At 41.8% G+C, this 19035-nt stretch overlaps 1 protein-coding gene across 6 annotated transcripts in view; it reads right to left on the bottom strand.

The window, feature by feature from the left end:
• Positions 1–19035, bottom strand: part of CEP112 (centrosomal protein 112) — a 204123-nt gene that overhangs the window by 110261 nt on the left and 74827 nt on the right. For all 6 annotated transcript variants that reach the window (XR_010073347.1, XM_063352596.1, XM_063352598.1 and 3 more), the window contains one exon: positions 12166–12348. Coding sequence is in view for 5 of the 6 variants with exons in the window: in XM_063352596.1 (XP_063208666.1) it covers positions 12166–12348 (183 nt within the window). In the remaining variant the exon portion in view is untranslated. The remainder of the gene's footprint in view (positions 1–12165; positions 12349–19035) is intronic.

The raw sequence follows: 19035 nt of genomic DNA, 5'->3' as shown, positions 1-19035 counted from the left end.
TCCCGGGCTCATCTCCCACCTGAAGTCACACACTTTTCCTTTTCTAGTCAGTGGCGTAAGAAACCTTTGATAACAGCAGCCACTGCAGACGTGGCAAGCACCCTTCAGATGGCTCTTAACGCCGCAGACAAACCACGGAAGGGCATTTTTACTATGGCATTAGTAGAGCCACTCGAGGGAAGCAGCTCACACGCTGCGTCTTCTGCTTTCTTGCTCACACCATGTCAACCTACCAATAAACCTCATCGCTTATCACGGGGCTCAACCTCCTGCGCGCTGCACCCGCTTCTAACCCCCCATAGGCACATTTATGTTATGAGCTTACTGGCTTCTATTTTCACTACCACGACGTAGAGTCAGACCCCTGAGAGAATTCCAGCAATACAAATAATTACCATCAGCCCCTAAACCACTGCTTGTCAACATCTTACTAGTTCCAGGATTGCTGGAGCTTAGACTATCACAGGGGCACCTGGAGCAGTCATGTAATGACCAGTGATTCCTATGAGCATCCAGACTACAGTGATTTGTGCTTGGGGTTTTTTGTTTGGGTCTTTTGTTTTATTTTTGTTTGTTTAATACATTACTTTGCAATGACCACTCTATTTCACTAGAAACAGTAATTGAGGTAATGATTCCAACTAACAGGTACTTGTTTCCATCGCCTGCTGAATAAGCATTAATTTTACGTTATACTAGATGTTTCATTGAAGATCTGAATTCAACATTGTAAGGTCCAAGATGCAGACGTAGACTAACACACGGGTCGCATGTGCTACCCCAGGCAGCACTCATGTGCCCTCGACAGGGGCAGCCACCTCGAACTTGGAAATCCCCAGTGACACCAGATCAGCAGGAGAACATCCAGCTATTTTCATATATCCCAGCCTGCTCCGTGTTTGCAGTGGCTGCCTTTCCAAAAATCACTTTCCCCGCTATTTCTCTTTTCTGAACTCATTTTACAGATGCCAATACAGCTGAAAGCACAGACTACAAAAGAATTCAAGCTGTCAGAGACAACTTTGGAAGAACTGTATCACCCGTATGAAAGATGGAGTTCACTCTTCCTGGGATTTTCAGGTCTGTTTCAAGTAAAAACACCGTGTCAGGTTTTTTTGTCTTCTTTTCTTTTTTAAAACTACATTGGTGGTGTTTCTATGAACTCTGAAGAAGAACTCTAAAACCTGAAAATGGAACGTTTACAACCAGGCCAATATTTTAGGGGCCAAAAATAAAGTTTGCTTATTTGCAATATTTCAGGAGGACTTTCATACATATGAATACAAATTACTATGAGATGTGTAATTGCAGTTTGAAATATATTGTTTTCTCCATTAAACAAAAATCTATGGCATCCCTGACATCGATTTCTGTCATTTTGTCATGATAAACACTCAGGCATTAAGTACCTTCCACATCATGCACACAGGCATGATTCCAATTAGTGCTGAATAGAAGACAAAACGTCAGCCTAATAAGCTTCAATTTGCAAAGTCTTTGAACATTTGATGATATCATCACTTTGCCAATCATTTCTTGTACTTTGGCTTCTTTTTTTCCACATCACCTTCCCTGTCAAAAGACAGTCTTTCAAATGTACAGAAACGGAAGACATGAACAACGTCAGTCATGGGTCTGACTGAGCTGAAAGATCCAAAACCGACTCCCCCGTACATCCACAGAGAACTATGATGTGCACAATATTCCCTCAAAGCTAATTTGCTGCCAACATGTAGAGTAATTGGGGGGAGAAAGTCTACTTTAAAGTCATACTGTGAAAAATACCTTTTCGTATGAAATCGACACTAAAGACCTTACATCACTGTCAAAAGTCTGTGCCGCTCTTTCAAAATGAAGAAACAGTATTTGTTAAAGTACGATGGCAATCATTTCTCATGTCTTCAAAGGTGACTGGACCAAAGGACAGCTCTGCTGTCTGACTTCATATTGAAAATACTCTATTTTATAATAATGTATTTTCTTTCTAATTTGTTTCTAAAAAAAAGAAATAGTGAAAAAAGGTCGGTTTCCAAGAAGAAAAAAGGACCACTTGCAACAAGGGCATATACAGTTCTGTAAGCTTGAACGTACACACCTAGCACACGTCCAAAGCCTATAGCTGAGGACACACAAAGCTTTGTCTATCCAGAGTTTCTCCAAATACATAGCCTAAAATCCCTGCTCTTATCTGGGTTTGAGGGAAAAGAGAAACACAAAACGGCAGCAGAAAAGACAAGGAGATAATGAATCAGGATGGGAGGTGTACAAAAGAGTCCGTGGGCCCTCCAAGGCCCTGCCTGAGGACCAAACGCCGAGTCCCAGTTCTGAAAAGGAGAGGCAGGTCGTGGTCTCCTCTGAGCTGAATCCGCGGAGCAGGTGGGCCACAGCAGGGCTGACCAGACACACGACCAGTGACCGACAGGCTGTTGGGACAGGTCCAACACCGTTCCTGGCATTGCGCCGGGCTGCCCCACTTAAGGTTTGCACATCCCGTGGAGCCTGGTCAGGAGACCTTCGCTGGCGCATATTTGTTACTCGCTGCTCAGAACTGGCAGGAGACAAAACCCAGCCTACACCGCACGTGGCGTGGCATGGCAAGAGTCGGCCAGTTTTGGTAGAAAAGGAGATTGAGCAGCTTGGAAGGGGTGGATCTGAAACTGCCTCCTGGCGCTGAAGCAAGGGGAGGGAGTTGGGAGGACACACCAGCACGGCACCGGCGTGAGGAACGGTGCTGAAAGACTGCGGAGCACTTGGCTACCCCTCCAGCTGATGGCTTAGCAAATTCCTAACATCTGAGGCAGAAACGGAGATTTCTCGAAGAGTTGCTGCAGACAGCGGGGTTAGGCCAGTGCAGAGATGTTTAACAGCGAAGGGCTCAGCCCGGTGTCTGTGCCAGTAACATCACCCTTCATATGCGCAGATAACCCATCATGGGGGTTTGGGTTGGTTTCTTTCCCCCCTCATAGCTCCTGTCTGTGAAATAGAGGAAAACCAGAGAATTCTTCCGTTTTTCTTCTCGACTAAAGCGATATAGGGAGGAATAAGCAGAGCAGTGGTAGGGCGCCCAGGACAGTGCAGTTTGCCATAAGCGTCTCAGCTGCAGTTTGTTACTGGTTTTCCACTTGAAGGTTTCTCTGTAATACTTTAATGTGGGAGCGTGCGGAGCTTTATGGATGGTCTCATATTTCTCAACTGACATATCTTCAGCCAAAGTATGTCAGCTACAGGAGAGGGCAAGGCTTTTCAACTGGCTTTGAGATTTCTTCTTCCCCCATCACAAACCACATAAAAGAAAAATACAAATAATCAGCTCTCCAAAATTGCTATTTATTACCTCATCATGAAACCGTCTACTGGACCCTGCAGTGGTATTGAGTAATATCATTACTTAAACCATAAAGAGGTTGTATTTATTGCTCAAAATTGGGAAAATTAGCATCCATATGGATCCTATTGTTTTAAGACCAGTAATACTGCCAAAACAAGTGGTGTTAACATTCCAAACTACAGATTGTCATAATTTCTCGTCTAGTGTTTCATTCTTTCATTTGGTATTTATAATACCTTTAAATTGAGGAACTGAATGGATCATAAAATCTCTCCTATCAGATAAATCATTTAACAGCTAGACTACTGTTCAAAACTTGATTTATGGTGGGAGTGAGTGAATGGAATTAACATCTGCTGACCTAAGGAAAAGAGACTAAATTGATTTTGGATAATCTTTTTCTACAGCAGGGCCAAGAGAAAAAGCACACACTAAAAAATTTAACTACTTAATTTGCAATACACAGCACCTTAATAGGTAGTCACAGACAGGATATCCTAACCTCCATCCCTGGAAAAATTATGGAGTAAAACTCCATGAAATTAATTTCCAAGCATATGAGGAATAAAAGGGGCACTGGGAACAGCCAACCTGGATACACCGAGGGCAATTCATGCTTGACCAAACTGATTGTCTTCTACAATGAAATGACTGACTCTGTGGAAACAGGAGAACTGCCAACGTCTTTTATCTTGACTTTAGCAAGGCTTTTGATACAGACGTTTATAGCAGGCAGGGACCAGCAGAGACACAGACTGGATGGCTGTACTACAACGTGAGCGGAGAACTCACTGGACCATTGCGTTTGAAGAGCAGGTGTCAACAGGCAACCAGCTACAAGTGGCATTCCTCAAAGTTCAAATGGGGCTGCTACAGCTTAACATCTCCACCAAAGACTTGGATGATAGAACACAGTGAACCTTGTGCAATATTGTGGATGCATCTCTTGAGGCGGAAGTGGTCAGTATGTTGGAGAGCAGGGCTGCCATTCACATGGACCTCAAACTCTGCAAGCTGGAGGAATGGACCAGTAGGACCTTCAGGAAGTTCACCAAACTAGGTTTATTGAGCCTGCAGAACAGAAGAGTAAGGAGAAATCTAATTGCTGTCTTCGATTGAGTGTAAGGAATTGTAGAGAAGACAGAGGCAGACTCTTCTTGAAGGTGGCAGTGAAAGGACAAGAAGCTACACTTTCAAACTGTAACAACAGACATTCCAACCAGATATAAAAGAAAAGACATTTCACAATGGATTAGTAAAGTACTGGAGTACGTTGCAAGGTTGTGAAATCTTCATCATTGCAGATTTTCAAAACTCAGTTGGACTTGGCCCTAAGCAACGTGATGTAATTTTGAAGTTAGACCTGCTTTGAGTAGGAGGTTGGACATGATGACCTACAGAGGTCCTTCCAACCCAAATGACTCTATGATGCTGTGAAAAAACTTCAGTATGAATCCTGATATTACGTTAGAGGATGTCCTTTCAGCCATCCAGTGGAATTTTTGAAGTAGATACCGCGCTGCTGTTTTCCAAATTGCTGTACTTGTTCTATGGATTGGGAGAAGTCAACTTCCTTCTATTCAACAACTCTCTGAAGTAAATTATAAGATAACACTAAAAAGCAATCTTCAAAAGAACTAAAAAACATTCATAAAGAATACTGGGAGTAAGCACCCCCTTCTCTGTACAGCAGACATTTACCAAACAAGTTTAGTTGTAATATTTAGAACAATCTAGTATCACAGAAACTACATTCAAAAGAGAAGATTTAGACTCTCATACTTGGAAGTAATATCAATAAGCAACTTTAGGGTCTGGTTTTGCCATACACTGAACCTCAAGTAGAAAGCACGTGCTCTTTTTACTTCAAAATCAAGAGCTTATATTGTAAGTTGACCGTTTCTGCAAAGTAACACAGTGGTTTTGCCTCTCTGCATAGAAATTACGTTACACCATCTCAAATGCTGCAGTTACTATCATATTTGGTGTTTACTTATATATTTGATCATTTATTACTTCACTATTCCTTTATATAACTTTATATAACTTCTTAAAAATAAGCTCACACTATGTATAGCTTATTGTCTTATACTCATTCGTTGTAACCATCACACACAGACTCTACATGCAAAGCCACACCTACTGTATGTGCTAAAAACTGGCACAAAGATCCTTTACCCCGCTGATGAGCAAGACTGATGTCATTGGCTTTTTTTCAGATAAATTATTCTGTATTTCTTAACTATGCAGGAAATAATCCCTCATTCCTAAACAGGGAGTAATGGTATAAAATGAAATTACTGCCATATGATATACACCCTGCCCCTACACAAGTGAAATTATATACTCCACCTTTTCAGCTGCCAGTATTTAAAATTAAAACATGAAATGAATATAAAATGTTGACTACAGTCTAAAACCAACTACCATATATATTCAATTTCATATTCTATATACAGAAAGTCCATTTTGCTGAAAAGAACTCCATCTCAGAATCAGAGTTCATTTTATGTGATGAGCTAGTTTCTATGGCAACTGCTTCCTCTTTTACATACACTGTAGACACCACAAAACGTCAGTTCTCTCCTAAGCTAACTTAACATTTTTAATCAGCAAATGATAATTTATGCACCATTATGTATGGCTTCCAAAAATGTCTTCAGTAAATATTTCAAATGCCGAACAGCCTGAAGTATAAAAGGACAGAGGAGCAAGTGAAGTCACACCTCCTGCGCTGAATTCCTCACTATCTAATTTCACTTGTATCGTAAAAAGCGAGAGTCAAGGAAAAACGTGGAAGAGATCATAGATGATCGCCCACTACAGCACAAGAACACTTTGATGGTTCCACTAAGCGAGGAAGTGGCAGATGTTTATAGCTTGTTCAACAGCCTTTTGAAAGGCATCTCAAACAGAGGCAGCAGCTGAGAAGTGGGGACCAGAAGCTGAGGGCTCGACGCAGAACAACAAACGTGGCACGGCGGCTTCATCTGAGCAGGGAAGGGGACGGTGCACAGGAGGCACCACCTGGATGAAGGGCTTGATGGACGGAAGCCCGAGCCTGAACTGTGTGCTGAACTGTTTTAGAGCAAAGGCCCATTTTTCCCTCTCATCTCAGAGACCGTGTCTATGATACAGCCCAAATTCTTCCCACGGCTCCTCCGCATGCGCTCAAGCACAGCTGAAACTAGCTGTGTGGATTACCAGAGCCCAACATGGGACGGTATTTGAGTCTTTCCCCAGGAAACCGGTGCATTTGGCTGTTTCATTGAACTCTCAACTTCACCACAATACTATTAAAGCCCAGTTTGAACGTCTCTATAGGACCCATCATCAGATCCTTGATTTTAGTAGATATTCCCCATCAATGGGATCCAGCCCAACCCTGAGTCAGCAGACTATGAATAACAACCAAGGAAAACCACGCAAGCGCTGCAACAAATACTTGGTACTTTAAATATTTTACATCGACAGTCCTGTTGATTACCCTGGGCTCATTGGTGGTAAATTAAACATGCTGCAATATAGTCATAAAGCTTTTGTTTAGGAAAGGCTAAAAGGGAAGGGCTGTCTGCCTACAGAAGTCTGACCGTCAGCCCAGTAGCTACTCTCCAAGTGAAATATAACAAACAACTATTTAGATTGCAACTCCATTATTTAGATTGTCTGCAGAGAAAGCCTGCATAGCAAACAATGCATTTCTTCTCATGCCAAAGACATCCTCTACTGAGAAAACAAAAAGAAGTCAAAGAAAAAAATGAGTCACAGAATTTATTTACTCAAAATTGTATAAAGAAGTGACTTCAGTAGCACCACCGACATCTGAATGCTTCACAGGCTACATCTATCTGTACCCTCCAGACACCATCAAGCAAACTGCTTCCACAGATACTGGAATATCATCTCTGTGGAAACTGGCGTTTGGAGGTATTAGAACAATTACATGAAGTAGAAGAGTTGATCAGTGATTTCTCTGTGCAGTAAGAACGGGGTCTTTCAGATCAAAGTTTCAGAAAGTCTCCTATTGTGAAACAAATGCTCCCAAATTCCTTCTGTATTAGTACAGCACTGAAAAGTTATGCTACAGCAATATTTACACACAGATAGAAATTGTGCATATGTTGAGGTATTTAGTTATCATTAAACAAGTATATAATATTTCTATTAATTTTTTTTCTGTATTTTCTCTTGTCAATAGTTGATAGAGCTCTCCATCAGACAAACATTCAGACTGACTACACATACGGAGGCAAGATGAATCTCTTCTATTCCCCCCCCTTTGTTGATACAGTAATTATCTATACAGAACCATAAACACATACCAAGGATTTGCTGGAACGAAAATAACGATCATTGCTGGAATGAAAATAATGATCATTACTGTATTATTTTTTTTTATTGCCAGCTCAACAGGCTCAAACAGCTCGGAATGAATTCAGACCAAACCAGGTGCAAAGCAACAGCTGCACAAAGATCCCTGTTCACAAGTGCAAAGAAGCAAGTTTTCAAAGAGGAGAAGCCAGAAGAGAAGGGAAAGGATGCCCTATACATTGGGCCTCAGGGAAGGAGCCGCTGATTTCTGCGAAGGTAAAGCAAACGGGACGGTAAAGGCCAAGGGGATTACCAGAAGTGCAAAAAACCAAGAGAGGAAAAAGGAAACAGATACTTTGGCCATGGGAAAACACCTCATTAACTCTTCTCGCCACCTCCAGCCTGCTCCTTTTGTATAAGAACTTCCATTCTCAATGCGTGCGTTCGCGTGACTTCAGAACTGCTCGAGGTTTTCCTTTTCCAACCAGTAATGGTTTATACCGAGAGCCCTAAGATACCCCCAAACACCAATGACCTGCTCTTAAAGCCGCCTCTTTTTTGAGAGCGTGACCAGCGTATGTTAAAATGAAATATCGTGACGCCAGTGACAAATACGGGCAAAACGCGCCTCAGCGCTCGAGCTGCTCTTGACCCAATTACCAATGGATGAAAACAGCGGACTTGCCAATTATCTCCTAACAGAACCTGGAAAGAGAATTCAGTTTCCTCACAGAAACTTTTCCTCTCGCTTTAGTGTAAAGCGCTATATTTGAAGTTACCAGGGTACATTTTTTTCCTTCTTCTTGCCCGCAGGTCAACGGTCAAAGAACAAGCACGAAAACGATCCAACTTCGTACAGCGGCTGGAACATGAAAATCTTTGAGCTGGTTGAGGGCACGTGTCAGACGGTGGGGAGAGAATGACATTCGCAGCATAAAGGGAAAATATAAGGGTACCACTGGCACCACAGCCCATCCGTTATTAAAATTTCCTAACCCTGCTATCTGATTTCGCAGAAGCAAACTAGATGTGTTATTCTCTGTAATCGGAAATCTTGCTTCAGAAAATCACCAACTCAGTAGCAAGGCTGTTTTTATTAAAACAAAAGCAAGATCTCTATCATCCAAGGAGTTTCTCTGTTTCATGAACTACTGTATAAAATAAAATTATTTAGGGAGGTGGGGAACGAATGGCCAACCGCACTGTAGCTTAAAAACTCTTCTTAAAAAAAATCCAGATAATATAAAAAAATCAAAATTAAACAGAAGTAGTGATTCTAAACTACCTTTTTTTAAAAAAATAAATCCTGTATTACTAGCTACTATTTAAAGAATAACAATATTATGGCAGTGCATAGAAAACGCATAGGATTTAAAAGACTACAAGAACACAGCAGCATGGTATAAAAGCCTTTGTACTGCTTTGACTTTTATTGACCTACATGTCAATTTACTCCTCCCCAAGCATTACAACCGTAAGTGAAAAAAAATCAAAGCAAGCCTCCTAGAAATGGATAAATCCAAGATCTAAAGTGGAATGCAATTTTTATCCAGAAATTCATCAGCAATACAAAAGGTGATCCACTTAAATCAAGTTCCTTTCTTGAAAATATATTGAACTTGTGTTTCAAAGAAGCAGTAACATTATTTTATATTTAATTAAAATCTGGCAGTGCACTGAAATCTTAATTTTTATTCTTCAGTTCTGATCAAAGCATTAATAAATGTATTCATATTTGAATAAAACCGAACCGGTTTGTATACTATCTTTCGCAGTAGCTGAAGACCTACGTGAAAGTAGAGACCTTGGATACGCAATAAAAAAAACACACTCTTTTCAGTACCAGTATAATAAATTGTTCTGCAGTACTCGGTCATAGCTGTGTTTAGTAATATAGTAAGAAATATGTATTTTAAACATTCGCTACTCTTTCATACGGAAAAGGATTTAAGAAAGCATAACAGTGAATACCTTTGATAACGGTGCTTTCACATCATTCACCAAACATTGAACAGATAGGTCCTTCAAACCGAGCTACCCGGATGTGATTAACACCAATTATTATTTAAATTTTTTGAAACACCCAGAAAACATACTTTTCATTTAGCAAAGCAAAATGGCCTCTTCTCCTGTTTCATCACGCCTTCACTGTAATATAAAGCAGTCCTAAAAATTACTGCTGCCAAACATGGTTCAAATCTAACAGGTTTTTAAAAAGCTACGTCTACGTAAACTCATGAAATCACTGTGATGTCTTTATTACGAGGCTGCCAAATCCTTCATAAAGGACATTGGGCATTAGTCATGTCAGGTGTCCAAAACATGCGTTTCAGTAAACATATGCAAAGATTAAAAAATTTTATTAAAAATATGTGCCATAATTCCATAAGAAACACCGGTATTGTTTGTTGACCTCACTGCAAAGACAAGAGCGAATCTCAATACAAAGAGCAGAGGAAGGAACGAAGAACGATTTATTTCCCAAAATGGAAAAAATATGCGTCCTTGAAAGCTGATAGATTCCTCCTAGAATTTAAATAAGCAACAGCTCTTCTAGTCAAAGGCAACCGCATTTTCCTCCCTGATTTACATGTCATTCTCACGGCAGCAATGTTCCAATGACTGTACAGGGATATTCAAACTACAAAGAAAAGCCCTGTAAAAAGGCCAAAGTTTTTGCTATTCAGACTGCTCAGATTTTCCTAATTGCTGCGATAATTTCCAGCTTTCTACACAGCACCTGTACTAGCATTATAAATCCCATTGCGAATAGAAAGCACAACCAAACCTTGGGCCCCAACCTTTGCCAGAAATGACCCACAGGAGAACAAAATAGAGATACTCACAAGACACCTCCCAGATTCTCTGAATTTGCTTAAGAAAGTCCCTTTACCTTTCCATTCAGTGGTATACAGAGCAATATGATCAAGTGGAATGAACGCTGGCGTGTAGACAGACTAATTCCATATAATTCTAAAACTGTTTTTTAATGCGAGTGCTCCAGCTCTGCCTTTGTAGGCAAACACAACGTCGGGAATGCAGGTGAGAGGACGATACAACTTTGAAAAGGCACTCGCAAATAGCTGTACAGTTAAGATGCATCTCGGGCCGAAGTAAAAAAATCCAAAGATAAAAACCAGTCCCTTTAACAATTAAAGTCTTTGTTCACTATTACGACAGAGTGGAGAATAAAGGACAACATTTAATTTTTCAGAAGCCACCTGAATATCCTCTTCCCAAGCATTCTCACAAAAGTACCTCTCATTTTCCTTGGAAAACCGTAATGGTGGAAATGGAGAAATAAGTCCTGATTCTGCTCCATATCCCTCATCCTCCCCCAAAAAGCCGTTTGTTTCCCATAGACTTAAGCCAGATTTCGACAGAGTCTGAGTCGTCCAAAAGCAACACAAAAAAATTAATTTCAAAATTAAATATTCAGTTTCACTTAGCTACGTTATGGACACAGCCTACTAGTCCACAGGAGAGTAAAGTGAAAACGCCCCGATGTCAGAGCCTTACATCTCATAGGGAAGGCGGTGGTGCGCGGAAAACATATGTCGTTAAAGATGCCTTACCAAAATGTCCAGTTTTGGTATAAAATAATCCATGCACGATAAGTAATTCTAATGCTGATTAGGAAAGATTGTTTTCTGAATACTCTTTAAATACAAATTTTTAAATATTGCCATTGCAGGCCTTTTTAATACAGGCTGTTAGTAAATACACCATGCCATCCTTACAAAATATATTGAAAAAAACGCAATAAGATGGTTTTTCGAACTGAAAACTCATAAAGATCATTTTCCATGCTGACAGTGCGCATTTCATCCAGAAGTTTGAAGAGTCAAATGCTACCCCAGCTGGGGGTTATTCTGCCAAATGGCTTCCAACAGTGACCACAGAGATGGAGGATGGGAGGGGTGCGTGTGTGTGGAGGAAAAGAAACGTGATGGTAAGCAACCCCAAACCCACATCGCCTTATCAAATATCCGACATACGTAGCCAAACACACAAAGCAGATCTAGAATACAAAACTGAAACAAAAAGACATGAACAAAATGAAATAAAGCCATTTGTGAGTTACCTGCAGAGATTTACAACAAAAAAAGCATACGAGTGAAGCAGATATAATTCACATGGATTTGCCCAGGAAGGAGAAAAGGAGGGGTGAGTGTGAGGGCTGTGGGGGGAGAAGAACAGATACCTTTTTTTCTTAAACAAATCCATCATGAAAGAAAATGAGACAAGATTATAAATAGGCCGAGTTATAGCGCACCATGGGATTTTTAATCTGGCTACCTGTGGTTTTTGCAGTTAAAGCCCTATTCAGCAGTGGGAAGGGAGGGGGGTAAGCGGGGAAAAAAAAAAAAAAAAAAAAAGAAAAAGGAAAAACAAAAATCACATTTATGTGCCAGTTTCGCAAATGCTCACGCAGCGTGCATCACCAACAATGCTGGCAAACAGGAAACACTAATTATTAGCATTTTCTAATAAGCGTACGCCTTTCAAACATTATTGATCATTACCTGTCCGTCTCGTTTCCTGCATTCTTGAGTTTTACTCTCGTGCTCTGCCATGGCAGCGCGAAGCTGTTTTTCCAGTTTCTCGATTTCCCGTTCATGGTCTCGGACCAGGCAGTCCTTCTCTGCGTTGTGCTGCTGGAATAGGTGCGTCTTCTCCTGTTCATGCTCCAGCCTCAGCTCCACTATCTGATTGGACAGGGAGGAGTACAGTTCATCAATAGAACATCCTTGTCGTCATGACAACTCGTCTACAGCTTAATTTTCCCCCTAATTTCATCAAGTTGGCAATTTTATTTTTTACGTCACTGTTACCTCACCTTTTAAAAAAGCCACCATTAGCGTGACAGAATTCCTCCAGACAATCCCAACAATGGAGACAACCGAGCAAATCCAGCGCATCCTTAACCAATTTGTTGGTACAAATGTCGGAGCGTACCAAAAAAAAAAATAAAAAAAAAAATGGCATTGTTGCATTCTGCGTCCGGTCCCCCCGTACCCTGCTGCTGCTCATCAGCAGGGCTGAGGATCCGAAATGGTTAATAGGCAGCCTGCTCTCCCCTTCGCTTAAGTATACACACACACAACCCCCCCACCCCAGCAATTAAATCTTTTAAAGATTTCTTTATGATTTCCAAAGCGAAAGCTCTTCCTTCAATATTCCTCAAGGCTGTCGTATATACAGTTGCCTCTTTTTTTTAATAATAAAAAAAAATGAAAGAAAATTATAAAAAACAAAGCTCTATTATCCCGTTGTCAGCTACGCTATCCCAACATAAACAGATGTATGTGTTCCAGAAGGGCACCTGCTGTGCTGCAAGCTTGCACCATGATTTCATAAGAAGCCCCTCTATTCTCAGGATCCTTTCCCAGTCCGCACCACACTGGATGCTGTGACCTTGGCCAGCCTTCGCCTCTCCCCGCTAGCCTGAATGGCAGCCCGAGACCAAGGGCCTGGTTGCCGCAGCTTTGATACTAATCCTCCCGCCTGCGCACAATGGCACCCTACCTGGCCCGCACACTGGAGCGGGCAGCCCGCCTTTGAAGCAGGTGATGAATAGGGACGGCAGGAAGCCGCTTCCCCACTGAACTCCGGGCCACACAGCTGCTAAGAACAGTCACTTGGATTTTTCTTCAGTTTTGGTGGATTTTGAAAAAGCTGGGGAGGGGAAGGATTGGGGAGAGAAAAAAAAAAAAAAATCTCTTATCATGAATATGGTGGGTTATTTTCAGCGTGAGAAAAAAAGAAAAGGGAACGGGAGGAGCTGGCTGTGTGCGCGCCGAGAGCGCCCCGGCACCTTATCTTAAAGCTGTAGCATTCAATTCTGGAAGAATATTAGCTGTTGGCATAGCTTTCGGGTTTCAAATTTGAAGCGAAGTTAAAAAAAAAAAAAAAAAAAGGCATTTTCTCAAACTACGGGTCGGCGTATTCTGGGTTTAAAAGTAGAATATGTCATCCGTGCTGCGGCCGGGAGCATCCTGCCGAAAATGGAGCAAGTAGAACAGATGCAATATTCTACGGTTTGACATATCTACATTATTTAATAATACTAAAGAGCTCATTAACAGACATCTGACATCCCCGAAGGAGTTAACCCCCCAGGAGGCACACATTATCTCTACTGGGCCTTCGATCCTTACACAAAGTTCTTTAAGTCAGGTTTTTGCCCAAGGTTTGTGTACGAAACTAGTTTCTTTGCAGATGCTAGCAGTGTCCGCATGCGTAAAGGAAAGAATCCTTCCTTCCTAAAATAATTGTAAAGGCTTCTCCTGGGTTATGAGAAAAGGCTTCGCCTGGGTTATGAGAAAAAACGTTCAGTGGTTTTTCATAAATCAGGCCTGATTAAAAAGAAATCACGTCAACAAGAGAGGTCTTTTTAGTCAAACATTTTCTTTTCTTAATTACTGGATTTTCAGCTGGTTGTGCCAGGTAAGGTCCAGGCTAAGACAGTCTGGTGTGGGGAACTGCAGTTATTTGGCTCTTCATGCTCTTAATGGATGACGAGAAGTGGCAGGAGCAGGAACGTGTGCTGGGAGGGGGCAAGGGACGGACCCTGCTTCTTCAACCAGCTCCACGATACACGGGTACATCACCACTTCACCCAACCAAAGTAATTACAGTTTTACTTAGCAATTTCTTCACTTACATTGTTTGTATCACAGACACAAGGTTTCTGAATGTAAGAGGTGAGAAGAGCTAAAAGGGATGGGTCCTTCTGCGCATGGGAGGGGCATCCCCCGTCTGCTACGTGGGGAGAGAGAGGGTGGCAGGGCGAGGGGCGGTGGGTTATAAAAGGCAAATTTGTTGGAGAAAGAAAAACCTCACCACTTAAAGCACAGTGTTCCCCACGATGTTTTTGTTTTGCTTTTTAGAGATTTCTGGCAGGGAGCAGAGGCGGAGAGAAGAGAAAGGATGGGGACGAGCGCATTTTCTTCCCTCAAGTTCAAAGACCTGGAAAACCCATCTTCCCTAATGAATATTACCAAGTACCCTACATTTGTGACCAACAAAACATGCTTTCCTGTAAAAATAACATGAAGTGACCGAGTGGCTGTTTGACTGCAGTGGTGAGCGTTCACTGAACCTCCTCCTCCTCTCCTCAGAACTGCTGCCAAGCGCTACGCTTTCCCTGCCACTCCTCCCTCTCTCATTCTTGCACTGCTGTTGTTTGTTTGTTTGTTTTAAAAAGGAAAAAAATTAATGTATACCAACAAAAGGAAAAAAACCCCCAACCCATGCTGTTTTTCAGCAACAACAAGACTTTTTCATCAGAGGAAGCTGCATGAAAACTGTATTAATTCTTCATAAATCAGTATGGATTGTCTCCTCTTTGAGTCAGGGAGCGCCTTTATGAATGAGATAACAAAACCGCCTCCTTTAAAAATTGTATCATGTTGAGATCTTTCTGCATCTACCCCTAGATGCTTAGCACCCCACCAGATTACATTAAAACGTCCGCTCAAACGCAGCGCAGAAGGGCCTAGAAGACAGCCCGGTTTAGGTGCTATACATTTCAGACAGACAAGCAACACGATATGCACAATGGGAATTAGGGGCGACGCTGAAAAGAAACATTCATTAAATAATAGTGTGTGCCCTATTACCATAATCAGATCGTATTCATTGTGGCTTAGATGTTTCCTCATTTTGCCCTCCCAAAGATGAAAATCTCTTATTCTCTTCTCTGCACATCTGTTCCGGCCCGGACGCTGGAACAAGCCGGGCTGTCAGACCCCACAGGGCTGTTCCATACCATGATGTGCCGTTAGTATTGAGTAACACGAGAATTCTAAATTCATGAATTCCTCTTGACTGAATCCTTCGTTTTTTAACTATTTCCGCAACAGAACGACAGAACCTTATCCAAGGTAACAGCCAATACCTGGTTAACTAAGCCAGCACCAGAATTACACCATTTATTTTTAAATCTCTGCTTTTAACTGAAATTTAGCAATATTCCCTTACTCTTGCAGAGAAAAGAATTGAAAAAAAGATGACAAAATTCTTAACAAAAAGCTGAAAAAAGATTAATCCAAAAACCGTGACAGTCTTTTGCCATTCACTCGCATAAATATAAACGGACACACACGTGAACCGTCAAACAAATCTGGCAACGTGGATCGAGCCCGTCCCACGCAGGACACGGCTGCCCACGAAGGACGCCCTTCCAACCACTGCGCCCAAACCTGGAGGTGCTTTAGAACCACCTGCTAAAGCGAGAGACAATCTAATAAAGACCTACAGTGAAACCACGCTGCTGTTAGCGCTGTTGGTACATCTGAAGAACAAAGATCTACAGTAAAGAGCCGGCTGATTGCAGAAGATATTTTCAGAAGCCAAATACTTGTAATATAATCGATGCCGGCAAATACCTTTTTAAAGTCCCTAACATAGACAAGACCTTCTACTATCCAGTTTTTGCTTTTGCATCACACACTAAGTTTAGGCTTTTCAATTTTAGAACAATTTTGACTTGTTCTCAAGAACAAGCATGCCTTTGAAATTCTTTTTATAGTCCCCAAAGGAGGGAAAGGAAATTAGTTAGCTCACTACCTCTTTGAAAAATGTAACTGCTACAATAAATATTTGACACCAAAGTACGAAAATTCATGTAAATTTATGTCCACAATTCCAGAAATATTGTAAGTAACACGTATATAAAATATGGTTTTGCACGGCAGGATGGTTTTATTAGCGCTATTTTGGCATGATTGAACTTCTGAGGCTTGAGAAGCCACCAGTAAGCGACACACCTCATGGCAAAGAGCTGAACTCACTCGCACAGCATGCACGTAGCACCTCTGTTTTTCAGCAATTCTATCTTACAAGCATTTAAGAGTGTTTGTATATCAGGTGTCTTCATTAGCATTACTCTCCTCAAAAACCAGCCCCAACCGCTGCCCAGCACCGCACACGATCTATCCCCAAATAACAGCTCTGGTAAAATCTAGCGGTTTCTGTCTCCTAAGCCTATAAATAAACGTGCGTGTTTCACAAGGATACGGGGATTACCCATCTCCGCAAATACACTGCTTCTAGCAGTAATCTGATATAAGAGGCTGGAGGATGGAGTATTAATCATGCTGGGCTCTGGCTTAGCATAACTTTGGGCGGAAAAAAGGAATCTCCACTGCAAGGCAAGGGAGAATACCAGAACTACTTTGCAGCAGATAAATTAATGGATTTTAAAAGTACACCTTTTTTTGAGATTTTGCTATCATTTGGAAGACAAAGTACTCCCAAGATATAAGGCTGTAATGAGCCGAGGGCAGTGAAAAATACATCAGTGCAGAACCATATATTACCACTGAAGTAGCAAATACATCCAGGGTAACGTACATGCATAGCGAATGGGTTTTACTTTCTATTTCATTGCAGACTGCAATAATTTAATTGGCGTGACTGTGTTTCCTGTTATACTTCACCTTATAATCAACCACTAATAACTGTATTTCAACTGCAAACTAAGACTCGCAAGAAATTCTCCAAGAGAGCCAAGCTGGGCTCTTGGCCAGACTGCAGTTTGATTGGTCCTCCCCACCACACCACCACACCTCAGCGGTCTCGCTGTGTGTACAAAATTATATACCCGATCTGTACATTTTTACTTACAAAGGCCTTCCAGAATTTTAATATTTTTAAAGTATGGGCAGCACAAATCTCACATCAATCCTCCTGTCTTCCTAATCCTCCTGCCGTGAGTAAATCCGTTAGTAAATCTCCAACCTATCGGAAACGCAGTTGCATCCCTGGGATTCCATCACCTACCACCCGACAAACACCAGGAGATTCCACCCCCTGTCCCAGTAAAGCCAATATTTCTGCAAACAGAAATATTTCTTTAAAACTATTATACCTTGAGTCACTGCAAATATCTGTTTGTAGCAGGCCCTGGTACAGAATTTACTGTACGTAGGCTTTGTTTGGGGATTCAGAGTTTATCCAAGGACCTTCTTTGAACACCGAGAAGTGACTCCACAGGCCTTCGCAGCCTGCCTTGCTGTTTACCGCAGGCACCAATTTACGTTCTAGGAATCATCTCCCCTCTCCGTCTTCCCCCCGAAGTTGATTCTGCTGACTATACAGGGAACTCCGGCTTTTAACTCGGAATCACACGCAAGTTAGATGCCTGAAGGAGACAGTGTAAATACCCATCCGTCTGGTTAACAAGTCTGTAAACAGCAATGGTACAGCGCGAAGAATTTCCACCCACTCTTCACTTGGAGGTTACATTCGTATCCTTTTCCCATTTGTGAGTTTTAGCTGTATCATAAAGTGAAAAGTTGATGTTGCCGATCGAAGAAACTATTCCTCAGATATTTTGCGCAAATGGCATTCATCTGTGTGTTAGGATGGTTCAAAGGAAACATTTATGCATCCTAGATTCATTTATTAAATGAAATTTATGCAGCTTGTTGCTGATGACATGAAAAATTTAGAGCCTCCGCTAATGTGCTCATTTGGCCTCCATGCAAGAACAGACTGTATTTCAATTATCTTAGACTACAGACAAAGGAGAGAGGAACAAAGCTTTTTACAAAGACTGTGTCCTTACAACTAAGCCAGCATATTAAAAACGGATCGTGAATCTCTGAATATAACCGGACTGTTTAAAGCACAGCTAAGAAATGCCTGGAACATTAGTCTGTCTGAGGAATACCGTATTTCAAGCACATCTTTGCAAATGTTTTCTTCACTTGAGTGGGTAACAGATCGGTCAAAAAGCAGCTGGAAGAAACAGAACAGGAAGAATGAGGCCAGAAGAAAAGCGAGGGTGTAAGTGCAGTGCCAGGAACTCTTCACGGAGAAAAGGTGCAGGGACAAAGCCAGCGGAGCGTTAAGCTTGTTATCTCTATTTGTGTGTCCAGCTGAAGGCCTCCGAAGGCATGAGCATGGCACTGGAGGCACAGCGTAAGGTGCACACATGGTGACCGTGTCTTCTGATAGGACCGATGATGTTTGTGGCGGTTCTGAAGACGAGACCACCAGCTGGAAGATGAATTGAGCTAAAAGTAATATACCAAATAAACACAATGGGACTGTAAACTCAACGCATCCAATGTAGAAGCAGCATTTCACGCTCCTCCCTTCCTACCTCAGAAAGGCAGCGTCGCCACAGTTGAAGCAAGAGCTAATGAGGAACGGTAGCTGCTGAAAAGCCCACTCATGCTCAACAGACCCTTCAGCCCACATCACCCCTCCAACTGACCCCTTCTGCAGGACGTGCCTCTCCAGTGCTCCCAATCCACAGGACTTAAGTGACATTTCTTCAGCCTAAATAGCTCTAGGCTCCACTGCACTGGCTTTTCACAGCCACTCCCAAATTCTTTTTACGGACAGAATCTATTTTCCCTGAGGAGCGTCCTTGCCAAGTC

The sequence above is a fragment of the Chroicocephalus ridibundus genome, chromosome 14, assembly GCF_963924245.1.
Source record: "Chroicocephalus ridibundus chromosome 14, bChrRid1.1, whole genome shotgun sequence".
Taxonomy (NCBI): Eukaryota; Metazoa; Chordata; class Aves; order Charadriiformes; family Laridae; genus Chroicocephalus; species Chroicocephalus ridibundus.
The sequence above is the reverse complement of the archived record's forward strand: the minus strand, read 5'-3'. Positions and strand labels throughout refer to the sequence as shown.